This window comes from Squalius cephalus (genome assembly GCF_949319135.1).
Source record: "Squalius cephalus genome assembly, chromosome: 12".
In the NCBI taxonomy this organism is placed as follows: domain Eukaryota; kingdom Metazoa; phylum Chordata; class Actinopteri; order Cypriniformes; family Leuciscidae; genus Squalius; species Squalius cephalus.
In genome coordinates this window covers 12,077,099-12,091,951 of record NC_137133.1, presented here as the reverse complement: position 1 = coordinate 12,091,951, position 14,853 = coordinate 12,077,099, and the positions used below count along the sequence as shown (strand labels likewise).

The window sequence follows — 14,853 nt, the reverse complement described above, 5'->3', positions numbered from 1 at the left end:
CTTACACAACATATATTACACACATATGTATGCATACTCCACAGCAGATCTCTATGATATGATCGTATATTCTGGCAAGCCTGTGTTGAAACCCTTTATGTGTGTAAATGAATTCATGGAGTGTGGCTGGTCTTTGAGGAGGCCCAGACTCTCACTGAGACCGTTCTACAATGCTTGCAAGGTCGCTGTGAATAACAGGCGAGTAGTATTTACTGTAAGCACATCTAAGGACATGTCAGCAGTGTAACGCATTGATTAGCCCACTCACTGCTGGGTCTTCAGTACTTACTAAACTGTAAAGAAGGCTGTTTACTCGTATAAAACTCTTGAGGAGGCAGATGAACATTATAGTAGCACCTTAAGAGGTGCTTAAAAAGCTCTAGAGACCCAAGTTATTTGTATCTGTTTTAGTATTTGTGGGTCAACGACAGTGTGAGTGCCCAGGATAAAAAAAGAGAAAAAAAAAAAAAAAAAACCTTTTTGTCACGGTCATGTTTAGCTTCTCTGTCGTGTTTAGTTTCTAGTCATAGTTTTCATTGTGACCATTTGTCTGAGTTCATGGATTCATCTCAATCTGTTCACTAGCTTCCTAGGTCGTGAATCAGTATATTGTGTACATGAATTTGGGCACTGGTAAGGACAGAAAGGACCCTGGCTCACTACACATTGGGACACTGAATCATTAGTTGTCATGGTTTCTAGTTCTCACCTGTTCCCTGTTTCATTGATTGTCTTCCTCCAGTGTATTTAAGCTTTCAGTTCTCCTCTGTTCATTGTCTTGTGTTAACGTTACATTCATAAACCTTAACTTAACCCATGTAGTTTATACTCGCCGTGTCCGCACGAGCGCGAAGGAAAGAATGACGTCATCGCAGTGTGGGTGGTCGTGCACATTGTAGTAGCAACTCACTGCAGTACACGAGATCCAGGGGGCGGAGTTGGATCCAGATCTAAGGGGTGGAGATTGGTAGGTTTAGGGGTGGGTTTAGGGATCAGGGGGTGGAGATGGGTAGGTTTAGATATATGTAAGGTGGGAGGAGTTGGATCTGGATCCAACTCCTCCCCCTGGATTTTGTGTTCTGCAGTGAGGACCATCTCGCGCAAGGCCCCAATTCGCTTGCTGGTGTGCATGGCAGATTTTGTAACTGCGCGCGGCTGCGTATCCGAAGATGAATGACTTCAAGGCGAATCTAGCTGAGCACGTACGTCTCATCACACCGGCACCCAGTTTGCACGTCTAAATTAGTTGCTTACATTTACAAAATGAGCATACAATAGCATAATAAGCCTTTTTAATGAACATAAAGGTCCATGTTTTATAAAAATGTTCACGAAACTTAATTAAATATTTAGTGAAATTAGAAAATATTTAAAGGCTAGCTCGACCCTCCCTCCTCCTCATCCCGTCCCCTCCTCCTGCCTTCCGTGCTACCTGAAACAGTCATGAACCATTTAGGAAAAACACACTGGATTTACCCACCTGTCCAGCAAAAACAGAGCCACCTGAATGTTGGATTGGAAGCCCTTCTTCCGGCGGAGTTCTCGCCGCCTTTTGAACGCTTTTCCGATGTAAATTCAGGACTTCGCGCGTTCCTTCTCCTTTTCCCTCTTCTTTGTTATTTGTTCATCGGAACGTCATCTCTTTGGTCGTGTGTCGGCCATATCAAAATTCTCAAGAATATAAATTTTTAACGTTAGTCGTTGTCGTTGTCTAGGACATCTCTCCTCTAGCTAACTCCCCTCTTCATGCTTCTCTCTCCTCCACTCCCCACACCCCCCTTCATGTGCACGCGCACTAACCCACCCCTCCCAAATCATTCTTGTCGGTTATTGGCTGGAACACTGTTTGTTATGTTTCGTGGTCCAGGCTGGGCCAGTTTGTTTTTCTTGCAGTTTGTGAAGCCTGCGCTGTCTACAGAGATCGCGTTTTCTTAAAGTGTGTTCAGGGGTCAGGCAGCTAGCAGATAGTGAGGAGATGTTTGCTGTATGTGATAAAAAATGTTTTGGCCTAAAAAACGCATGACATTGCTTAGAGCACCTTTAAAAGATTGTTAATTTAGTTGTAACATATCCATATATTTTGTTCTAATGTCACAAGTCTCAGGGTTTACTGGGTTTTACATGATTCTTTTTGTAGTGTGGTATTGGTGGTGGTGTACTAAAATAAACATTGTCACGTGTGTAACTTTCTTCTTCTCACCGCTGATTCCTGATGGTTTAGAGGACAATTACTTGAGTCGCCCCCTGTCGTTTCAAAGAATAGTACAACAGCGAGCACGTCAAGTATAAATGCCTCGTCCGTTTGGGGAGATACGCACACAGGCAGTGGAGCCTCGCACTTTGGAGCCAGACGAAAGTAGGCCGTACTTTTGTGGGTAAGTACACTGTAAGTACATTGAAAATGCATGTAGCCTACTGTAAAATAAAGTGCAACCCATTTTTCAATAAATTAAATGTACACATCTTTAAACGTTTTGAAATATACTTTTCAAGATACAAAGTATTTTACAGTTGTACCACCCTGAAATTTTTGCGTTTATGACATGAGTACATATACAAATTGTATGTGCACTTTACCCAATATAAACTGCCATTCCAAGCACTCGCTCTCAAACAAACACTATATAACTCTCAAACAGCCATTATAGCTGAGCCCCTGTGAGAGGTGTGACACCGAGAGGGCAAACAGGAGAGAACGGGGACAGTGAGTTTCCTAGAGGTGAAGGAGTGTGGAGGGGGGGGTGGAGGGGGGGGGGGGGGTCTGGAGTGTGCTCTAAACTTCACGCATATGGGGGAAAAGTCTCTAATAATGGGAAGGCTGACAGATGCTCCAGTTTCCTCGACAGGAATGGAGGTCAAGTGGAGATTTATGTAAAAGGGAAAACAGGTAGCGAGGGAGAGAAGAGGAAAGTGCATATTATGACTTTAACTAGTGGATGGGGAGGACAGAGCAGCAAAGCAATGATTTTACCCAGACAGCACTGAAAAGGAATGAGGCAGAGGAAGAGCCTTAAAACAGTAGGGAAGGCGTGGATTACAGCAGTGCTTCCCAACCATTTTTGGCTTAGATACTCCAACAGCACCATCAGTAAGAACTACCCCTTCATCAACAGCAAACCAGCAATATATGTTCATCTTAACTCATACAGTATTATACTCAAAATCATTCCGCATTCATTGCACTCAGTGCCTCCAAGGAATTTTTAATGGGGTGGCAAAAGGGGGACAGTAAAAATCCTATAGGATGGCACACTAAAACATACACTGGAAAAAGTGGTAATCTGGTAATATCTATTTCTTCTTCAATACTTCTTTAATCTCTTTTATTTGTCAAGTTGATATGCAGATAGAATTACATTTTTGAATTACATTCATAAAAATAGTTTATGCACATAACGCACATTGTTGAATGAACTAAAAAAAAAAAATGTTTCCTGCGATTGTAATTCCTGTATAAATACAATTGTAGGAGTGATTCACCGAAAGGAGAATTCAGGATGCACACGGCCGAAAACCGACACCAAAAATGAAAATGAAAGTTTATTTAATAATCAATTAATACATCAAATGTATTTAATAATTAACACTCAAATAATACAGAGTTTTATAAACATTTAAATTACACTTAAGCCATTTTTTTTATATCAACTTTTTAATAACAGAATTATGTTTCTACAATTTGTTGGTGAAATATAAACATTTAAACAACGACAGTAATAGCCTAACTTATTTTCATGACAGATTTAGGCCTATTTAAAAATAACCTAATTTAAATAATGAAGAAATTATTAAGTAAAATTATAATGAACAGGTTAAGTAAAAATAATGAATATGTAATCTCATGCATGTTATTGTATCTCATTGTATTAGTATATATATAGTGTTACACAGGGCATATCAGACATGCTGGGTATGAGAATCCTGAGCTGTAGGCATTTTCAAAAAGTTGCCCGAACTAGACATACAGCAATTTTTATGCCAAGGGCTAACAAATTATACAACCAGTGCCCAGGCTGCTTAATTGAGCATTATTTCCCATTTATCTCTCAAGACACTTGCGCTGACTGACTCTCAAGTCAAGACGATTTGGAAAGGCTTGAGGTCTTGGCAGCGGAGCTGCTGCATCAGACTAGTTACCGAAGCTAACAAAGACATTGCCAGGCTGTCATGCCAAGCATGAATAAAAAAACATCCAATTGAAATTTTTTCTCATGCACTTTCTTAAAATGCACATTTTCTAAAGTCTTTGGCAGAAAGATTTGTCTAGTAGTCAGGGGCTTTAGCAAAGACAGATTTGTGTAATTCCACTTTATAGATTTTTTTTTTTTTTTTTTTTTTGCTTGCTAATGTTTGCTGTGACCTGAGAACATTATCGGTTCAGTTTGTTAAAAGTAAAAATGTGATGGCAGTGTGGCCTCAGAAGTTTATTGGTAGAAAGTAATAATATTTGCAAGATATTTGAAAGTAATAATATTTGAAATATTTTGAAAGCAATAATATGAGCATTGAAAATATGAAAATGCACACAGTTGCAATGCAATTCCATAAACACAACACAGTTCAAGATTGACAAACATAAGAGCAGTGAAGCAAGAAGCAGTATCTTCTTACTTATTTGGTTTATATATGAATCTAAATATGGACACCTTATTCACAGTCTTAAAAGGAGAAAAAGACACTTCTTTGATGTTGACACCGCTGAGCATTCTACCTCAGATTGCCTTTATTTGGGTTTTGCGTTTATTGCACAATGAAGCAGTAACTGTTTTGTATTACCATGAGTGCTTGAGTCACATCTTTAAAATAGGCTAAAGATTTTTGAACAGCCAAAAGATACAGCAAGTCTTTCATTGAGGTAGCTAGCAAGACATAGCTAAACATTTCCTTACTTTAGCTGTATCCAAATTCTCATACTTTTAGTACAGAATTCAATGAAGATCTAAATTCTTCACCATTGAAGGTGGTATGCAGGTGTGTAATACCTTCCATACTACATACTTTGACCTATGATGAACCAAACAAGTACACTTTAACCGTCAGCAAATATACTTTGGCATAGATTTGGCACAAATAAAAAGCTGCGGTATGGCCCAGATTAGATTGTGTTTACTAGCCAAATCTGGTCCACTTTTTTTTAGCCAGAGCTAAACCAAAACAGTCCCATAATTCCACCCACAGAGAGCCAAATAATAAAAACAAATGTGGCCCATTTGTGAACCTGACATGTAATTCTTATATGGTTGAGTTCTGTAAAGGGGTGACGGCCCTCACGTGGCCCACATGTGGCTGACAGACCAAAAGCCATTGTTTAATCATATTTACCACACCTTTTTTTTTTGTTTATTTAAAACCCACTGTAAATCAAATAATCTTAAACACAAAAATTGACTTACACATTTTTATTTTTATTAAATATAGCATCTTAAACATAACAGAAGTGTGCTAATGTTGGTAGTAATGTTGGAAGTGTCGAATGTGTGAATACATTTACAATAATTGCTTCTTTTAGTATGTCTCACCAATCTTTCTCACTCACCATCTGTCAGGAAAAGGAAGATAAAAAATAATTACATTAGTATAACATATCATTTCTATCATACAGATAGTTTTTTGAATTGTAAAACAAGCACATAGCAAAGGCCTATTACTAATCATTGTAAATCAACCCTACACACATTCTGTGTTTCTACCACCCAAGACATAAGTTGTGTCCCAAATGATGCACTATACCCTCTGCACTTCAATGTGCTCATCCATGTAGTGCATGAATTTTATAGTTATTTTGTCTTTCACCATTGGAGTCTGATGCCCCTCCCCCCCTCCACTACGTAATCAAAGCTGTGACAGTTGAGTGCAAGAAGTGTCCAACAGTCCACACTTACTTTTCCGTTAATTAAGTGCATCATCCGGGTATTTAAAATTTACTTTTTCTATGTGGACTTTTCAGTGTGAACACACTACTTCAGCGTAGGCGGCTACGTGTGCAATATTGTTTCATTAATTTGCTATGTTAAATTGACTGAACAAACACTTATCAAGTAAAGCTGACAATACTCATTTTTAGCAGAAACAACTCAGTTAAATTAAGTTCATGTAGTTACATGAGTTTTTACAAGTAATGTGAACAAGGATGATATGAGTTAAACTAACAACAGTGATAGTTATTTTTTGGTGTAAAAATTTCATAAAATAAGTATATGAATTGGGACGCAACTAGGCTATACAGTAGCATGAGTGCTGCTGTGCAGCCATTTTCAATGAAAAAAAACATTAGATAAATTGCTTTCATACCATTCAAAACTAAAGCTACTCTAGTAACTGGCTATTTTTAGACATAATACTTAATACTATCTACTTAATATTAATAATAATAAAAAATAGGTTTAAAACACCAAAAACAGCACTTACCTGAAGCTAATAAGAGATTGTTTTGGGCAAAGGCTGTTGATGTGAAGAGAGAGCAGAAAAGGAAATAATGGAAATAACTTTATTTAAGTAGCTGCAAGTCACATTTGTAATCCACCAATAGGACTTCAATGTAAGATGCAAAGCAACCAATAGCGCTGTTGAATAGGTTGAGGTGTGGACTGTCATAAACCTAAAAAATGTACATGACTTTAGCAGGTTATACGTTTTTTCCAAGTATAAACCATATGTTAACCATATGTTAACATAGCCAAGCCACTTATGATCCTCAGTTGCGTACTGTCATCTGGGCCATATACCTAAATACAAATGGTGATCCAAAAGAAAACTCCCTCTAATTCTTAAGCATAGCAAAACATATATGGTGAAAAGTTGGCCCATGTGTGCTTAGCCAAGCCATATCCAGGCCAGATGTGACAGCTACCTTCCACATTTGGCCTAAAAGTTAGGGATGCACGATATATCGGCCACCATATCAGTATCGGCTGATATATGTTCATTTTTAATGTTATCGTTATTGGCCCAATAAGAAAATGTGGCCGATATATTGAAGCCGATAAATAATGGACTATTTTCAGCTGAGACACTTCAGATGTGCACTGTTCACCATAATGGTTTTGAATTGCTTGAAATATGATTAGAATCACTAAAAAAAAGAAAGAAAGGAAAATGCAGTTAAGTGCAACATGTGCAAGTCTGTCATATAGGCTACATAAAATTATAATGAGATTGAGAACATTATTGTGTGCTTTGGGACATGGCTTTTAATGGAGAGACTTTTGCTTTTGTAATCAGGCTCACACAAATTATATAAAAAATTGGATTTAGATTTATTGGCCAATATATCGGTTATCGGCTTTTAAATATAAAGAATTATCGGTCAAAATGTTCATATTATCGGTGCATCCCTACTAAAAGTTAATGCTATCTGTGGGACAACTGCATTAGCACCTATAGCGATTCAAAAAAGAGCTACACAGCTCTCTGTTCTCTGCCTTTTTTATTTTTTAACTTTATGAAAATGACGCTTGCACCTGTGGCATTATGGGATAGTTCAGGGTCTATACTTCACAATCTCAGCACACTGTTCCACACTGAGTATTCTAACATCTGACATTATTAAAATACTGCTTTTTACATATCCTACTACATCTATATAAATAATAGGCCTATAAACTATAGAAAGGAAGGAAAAGGAAAAACGCTTTTCTGGTAGCCTATTATGTACATCTGGTTGCATAGCAACCTCAGAAAATCAACGTGAGCAGGCGGAATTCTACGGGGTCAGTTCTAGATCCCAGTGTAACACGAATGATCGCATAAAACAACATATAAACACATATATAAAATATAAATCCACATAAAATCTTACATTGGGAGCAGAGTATTTTTTAACTTGTACTGTCCAAAATGAGCGTTTCATAAGGCTTTCAATCAAGATTTAACTACATTTACCTTAGAAAATACATAAAACGTCCGTGTTGTGACTAGGCCTATATGAAAGATGAGAAGGAATTTATTTTGTACACACACGCAGAGGGAGAGAGAGCGCGCGTGAGATGCTGTAGCACCTTTAAAGCGATGACATCATGACAATTGTCAGACACTGATCACAGGACTTCATCTTTCAGCAATAATCACGTCGTAAAGAGCAGAAAGCACGAACACGAGCAAACATGAATAATGAATGGCATCGAAATCAAGCTAAATCGCCTGGCTAAACTGAACGCCTCCACATACGCGTGAGTGCGGCCACTGCGTCTGTCTGCTGCGGGAAAACTGTCGCATCATTTTATAGTGGATCAGACATTAAGTACAATATGTCACGGGCGATATTCCCCGCACGCGCCAGAACTATTCCACACTCGAGACACACACACTGTAGGCTACTGACTGGCATTATAATGCACTGCACCTATGATGATGATGATGATGATGATTCAGTGAGATGCACTATTAAGGATCAAGGAACGCATATTGTGTCGATGGTATCGAGCGTAGGAAGGAGGGATGTCGTTCCTGAGGGAGCCTGTAAAAACCCGATGGCCGTCTCGCCAAGTGGTCTGAGAGAGTTGAGCAGTCAGGGAGGGAGAATGAATCCTCAGATGCACCGAGACTCACCTCAGTAACGCACTGCACTGCACTTTCGCACATACTAATGCCACATATTTTACCCGAGCATGATGTTCATTCACAGAAAAGCACATGCTTCGAGTGATCCACTCTGTCTGCACGGGTTATACCAGGTGAACGCGGGACGCTTACCTCCACACTTGTCCCATCTGAAGGATGTGTATGAGCGTCTGCCAGACCCACACTGAGACGCGACAGCATCTGGCCCTGCCGTACACCCCTGCGCTCGTGCCCGACGTGGCCCTTCGGCTGCTGCTGAGACCCTCCACGGAGCCCAAGCCGCCCCCCGTGTAATCCTGCACGAACCACCTGAAGCTCAGGATCTGGACCAGCACCGACGGCACCAGCACGAAGAACAGTGTGAGTCCGCACCAGAGGTAGTCCTGCTTGGCGTAGTAGTCGAGCGCGAGCCATAAGTCAGTGCCCACGTCCCAGAAGAAGACGAGCAGCGCGAGAACGATCCACAGGCAGTCCAACCACAGGCGCTCCTTCTCGTGAGGTGGCCGCCTGACGTCTCTCCCCTTGCCCAGGAGGTAATGCAGACAGGCGCTCCGGCAGCCCCAGTAGCACGACGAGGTGTTGCAGCAGTGGCAGATGTGGAAGGAGCTGTTCTGCCGCGGGTCGTCCTCGCAGCTTCCCACCGTCTCGTCCAGGTTGTGCAGCTGGGCGAAACCGGTGACGACCCCCCGACCGTCGGATTTCGCTGCCATCTTGCTCTCCAAAGCGCACACCTCCGGTTTCCGAGGCTCTTGACGTCACTTCCCCGACACCTGTTTCTCCAGAGTACCCCTAATGAGGTAGCCATGGAGTTGTGGGGTGACGGTGACGCCAGAGAGGCAGAGCATCCTCCTCCTGCGGCGCTCCGGACGGCGAAGTCAGCGCTGAACTAGTCCTCGAACCGGCACAGGTCAGAGACGAACTCCTGGAATCGGGTTCTTGTCACCTGCACATTGTGCTCGCAGCATCCCCGCACAGGGAGCGAGCGAGCGAGGGACTCTTCCCTGAGACACCCGACGCCACTGACTGGATGTCTGGACTGAAGAGAGAGAGAGAGAGAGAGAGAGAGAGAGAGAGAGAGAGAGAGAGAGAGAGAGAGAGAGAGAGAGAGAGAGAGAGAGAGAGAGAGAGAGAGAGAGAGAGAGAGAGAGAGACGCGGATGCTTACTCATCGAGGATGCCACCTAGTGCTTGATTCAACAGTCCAGGACTGAGGTTGCTGAATGATGTAATGCAGTAGTGAGCTCGCCGCTCATGTTGTTTAACCCTTTCAAAAAGGCTATCAGATGAGATCCACGCTTATGTGGAAATTTGCTCCTCATCATCAGTTGGAAGAACACAATCACATATAGGCTTTGCTGCCATTCACATCCTCCTCCTCTGTGCCATCATGACTTCCGAGATGATCAAGATTCAATAGCCTAATGAAATAAATATTGATTTATATTTGTTTGTTTTTTAAAAGGATGGCTATGCATTGAATAATAACTAAATATAGGCTAATCGATAAGATAAGATAAGATAAGATGAAAAATAGATATTTATTAATGGAATAAATTAAATTTTAAATCTTATCGAAGGATTACATTTTTAAAAATCATCAAATAGGGCATGGATCATTTGTGTGGCTATCCTGGTCTATGTTGTGTAGCTGAGATATTCAATATTTTGGTAAGTCATTGTGTGAAGTGCTATTCTCCATCTAAAACTATTTCAAATTATTTTCTGTAATAAGTATAATAGCCTACTTATTATTATACATATAAATATTATCTCAATTATAAGTCTATAACCTATATTTAAACATAGGCCTATATTATAGCTTATAATCAGTTTTTATATTTATTTCGCTCACAGGACCAAGCAAAAAAAAGTCACACCAAAAACAACATTCTTTACGTTTATATAAATGTTCACCGTGTGAATGGCCATGCATCAACTATATATGTCTGATATCTGTCTCTATGGTTTTCCAATGATTTTGCTTGTCATATTCACAATTCTTGTTCAATTTCCCGACTATGAGCGTCATGCTTATTTGTATGCACTTGTTAGACCTGTAGGCTACACTTAATTATGGTAACAATATTACACATTGTATTTTTGAGTATAGTTTTTAAGGCTTGATTCTTGATATAATCTACCTGAATATGTAAAATCTCATAAATGATTTAGTCTAGGACACAATGAATTTAATATTTTTAGTGAAATGTGCTTTTTTATTTAAAGTTAACTCTCAAAAGTGTGTGATTTAGAGTGCATGGAAATGACCTGTTTGAATTTGACTTTGAGTTATGTTGTACAATTTTAAAGACTGTATGCTGCTACCTCACAAGAAACGAACTTACTGCACTGGAAATAACAAAGTTATTGCTCATTGAACAAAGCAACATGCTTATAATAATATTACATGCAGTTATTCACAACCATAAGCCATACTCCTCTGCATGGTAACGATCAAAACTGCAACATAACAGAAACTGTCTCAAATGTCAAACATAACTGAACATTAAACATGAACAGATGTTTCCCTTAAAAAAAAACCATTTAATTTCAATATTTACTCTCCATTCCCAGCCACGTGCAAAGCTGGAAACTAACAATGGTGTCTCTAAATAAAAACGCATTATTGAACTAATTCTCTTAAAAATAAAAATAAAAATTACAAAACCCATGATTCATTTTTTAGGCTTGATCATCATAACACATTTTAATCCACTTACTAAATGAATTTAACTTCAATAGGCCTAGGTGGAAGGGGCGACGTGTTTGCAGGCAGATACCGCGCACATCTGCTGTCCTGTTTGTGACAAACATCCCTTTTCGCTGAAAACAAGAAAAGCTTAGTAGCCTACACGTGTAAACGTAACAGCCTCTCCCTCAAGTAGCAATAAAGGTAGAGTACATTCATCTGTAAAATGAAGCGCGAGAAATATTGTTGTGACAAGAAATCTGTCCTTATGAGATCGCGCGCGTGCTGAAGCAGTCGGTACTATACCCAGCGGTCTCTTCTTCCTTATTCCTTTATGACTCTATTGTGAAGGGGAGGATTTACGATTCCATTTATACTCTATCTTTCTATCTATCTATCTATCTATCTATCTATCTATCTATCTATCTATCTATCTATCTATCTATCTATCTATCTATCTATCTGTCTGTCTGTCTGTCTGTCTGTCTGTCTGTCTGTCTGTCTATCTATCTGTCTGTCTGTCTGTCTGTCTGTCTGTCTGTCTGTCTGTCTGTCTGTCTGTCTGTCTGTCTGTCTATCTATCTATCTATCTATCTATCTATCTATCTATCTGTCTGTCTGTCTGTCTATCTATCTACATGTCTGTCTGTCTGTCTGTCTGTCTGTCTGTCTGTCTGTCTGTCTGTCTATCTATCTATCTATCTATCTATCTATCTATCTATCTATCTATCTGTCTGTCTGTCTGTCTGTCTGTCTGTCTGTCTGTCTGTCTGTCTATCTATCTACATGTCTGTCTGTCTGTCTGTCTATCTATCTATCTATCTATCTATCTGTCTGTCTGTCTGTCTGTCTGTCTGTCTGTCTACATGTCTGTCTGTCTATCTATCTATCTATCTATCTATCTATCTATCTATCTATCTATCTATCTATCTATCTATCTATCTGTCTGTCTATCTATCTATCTATCTGTCTGTATGTCTGTCTGTCTGTCTGTCTGTCTGTCTGTCTGTCTGTCTATCTATCTATCTATCTATCTATCTATCTATCTATCTATCTATCTATCCTGTTGTATTATTCAACTACTTCTGATTGGTCAGTCGAAGCATTCATATTCAAATATTTATGATTAAAGGGCAACTCTGCAGATTGTCTCATTTTCTCATGTTCTGTCTCTCTGCAATCTTGACAAGATAACTAAATCTTATTTTTATATTTTATTATTGATATAAAATTGGTTTTGTGTTAGCGTTTCATTGTTTTCAATTAGTCACACTTGTAATATTGACTACTGTCAAAGCTGCTGAAAAAAGCAAGAAGAATTCAGAATTGACAATCTTTTATCAAACCACAACCATTCAACATTTAATTAATTCCCGATGGACAAGATATTCCCCAACAGCTGAAAACCACACAGGATGTATACTATTTGTTTGACTCCTAACTTCAGCCTTTTATTCTTTGAAAACCCATGGCATCAGCAGCCGATCTGAACGCTGAGATCGGCTATTTCTCAATGCCTTGCATCAGGTTTCTTCCAGGTATCAATCAAACTCAAGTGAGATGGAGCAAATGATAGAGAAACAAAACTTTGCCAAAGCATTTCTGTTATCCTAAGAAATAAACCTTACCACATAGCACTTGAGCTCTGATTACAAAACGAAGCGTGCTTTGTCTGCCAGCATCGCAGTGCCAAACTGTTGCCCGATGCCACCACTACATCTCACCCTCCCACAAGCCTTTGTAAATCCCCAACACCTGTGGAAGCAGCAGGGAAGCATTACCAGGATTAAGACAGAGTCACTGTTACATTAATAAGATGATCTCACACTATTGCCAACAGGCTTAAGGCACTGTCATGGCAGCATTACAGTAATCATCATTTTTATGACAGCGATCCATGGAAGAGAATGACATTCCTGTGCCAACCCATTTGGTTTAAGTCTGCAATGGTCATTTGATGTGAGCACTTGAAAGTAAGATGTTCAGACAGTGTGTGTGCACTGCTGCCTCATGCGCAAATGATTCCTGTACCCAAATGTTTGGAAATCATTCATAAATGCATTGACTTTGAGTTTGCACAGTGCTGCAGGTCTGGTGTGAAGTTCTTTAAATTAGAGCGGCGTCAGTGTCTCCTCTGGGTTTTAGAGCCGATGGAACTTCACAGAAGTGTTTGATGATGGCATAAGCTGCATAGCTCAGCTATTAAATGTAAGAAGGCACTATATCAAAGTGGCCTGAAGAAAAGAGAAACCGTCTCTTTTAGATTGTCATTGCATTTCGTGGCCTTTATGGCCTTTGGTGTCACACACAAAAGACAATTATTTCATATCATATGGCAAATGACAAACGCAGGTCTTCATTTTTTAAAGCTTTCTGTTTTCATGCAGCTATGTAAGGATTGATATGCCATATCTTGAAATGTTATAATGCAGTTTAGCAATAGACTTTTTTTTCCCCCCGCTATTTTTTGCAGTGGTAACAAACAGACTATCATTCCATATCATATGCCATATGACAATAAGCAGGTCTTCACAGTTATTTTTAAAACCTTTGTGCTGCCATGCAGCTATTAGGTTGAGGTTTGATTTGATATAACATGAGATGAAAATATATGCTTATGTGTGACTGGCTCCATATACAACGCTCGAGTTACATCTGCAAAAATATCAGCTCTCAGTCAGGGGAGTTTTTTTTTTCTTTCACACACACAAACAGCATGCATTTTTAATGAGAGCAAATGGAGCCGCATATTTTTGGGGGGAGTGTAGGTCTTCATGGCACACATGTAACTCAAGCTAAATAATGCAGTGACTGTAATCGCTCACAGCGCTCAAGAAACACTCATCTTCCTCCTCAACAGGAGGCCACTCTGCTCCCAGCAGGATTCTGCTATGACTACAGCAGGAGCTGTTGTAGATTCATACAGGTGTATGTACACACACACACACACACACACACACACACACACACACACACACACACACACACACACACACACACACACACACACACACACACACACACACACACACACTTCACTGAAAAAATTCTCTAAGTCAACAGTAAATGCTGCAAATCTGTCAAAGATGCTTGAAATATTATAATGTAGTAAAATAATGGAGCTAAGATATTAGACTTTTCAATCCATCCATTCTCCAAACCACTTATCCCGTAGAGTCGTGCAGAAACATTTTTAATTTAATTTAATTTAATTTAATTTAATTTAATTTAATTTATTTTATTTTATTTGTTTTTATTTTATTTTATTTTATTTTATTTTATTTGTTTTTATTTTATTTTATTTTATTCTTTAGAATAACCCCATTAAACCTTTGTGAAATTATAGTACAGTACAATTTTATAATACAGTTCCAAGAAATCACAGAAAGAAAAACAGTTCATGAAGACTATGAGAATTTTATTTTTTTTTCTATTTAATTAAAAAAAAATTTTTTTTTTTTTTTTTGTGTGGAAATTATAGTACATATTTTCATTAAAAAATAAAGTAATTGAGAAGACTTTGTACACTGGAGAATTTCCCTGTTTTTTAAATTCCTGTGCCTCGAAATTAATGATTTTTAGTTTGTTTTGTACTGATTGCCAAAA

General features: G+C 39.0%; 1 protein-coding gene across 1 annotated transcript in view; it reads right to left on the bottom strand.

The window, feature by feature from the left end:
- xkr6b (XK, Kell blood group complex subunit-related family, member 6b) overlaps nt 1–9,611 on the bottom strand; it is a 62,855-nt gene extending 53,244 nt beyond the window's left edge. The window contains exon 1 of the mRNA XM_079888520.1: nt 8,692–9,611. Within this exon, the coding sequence (XP_079744646.1) occupies nt 8,692–9,269 (578 nt within the window). The 5' untranslated portion in view covers nt 9,270–9,611. The remainder of the gene's footprint in view (nt 1–8,691) is intronic.
- Between the last annotated feature and the right edge of the window lie 5,242 nt (nt 9,612–14,853).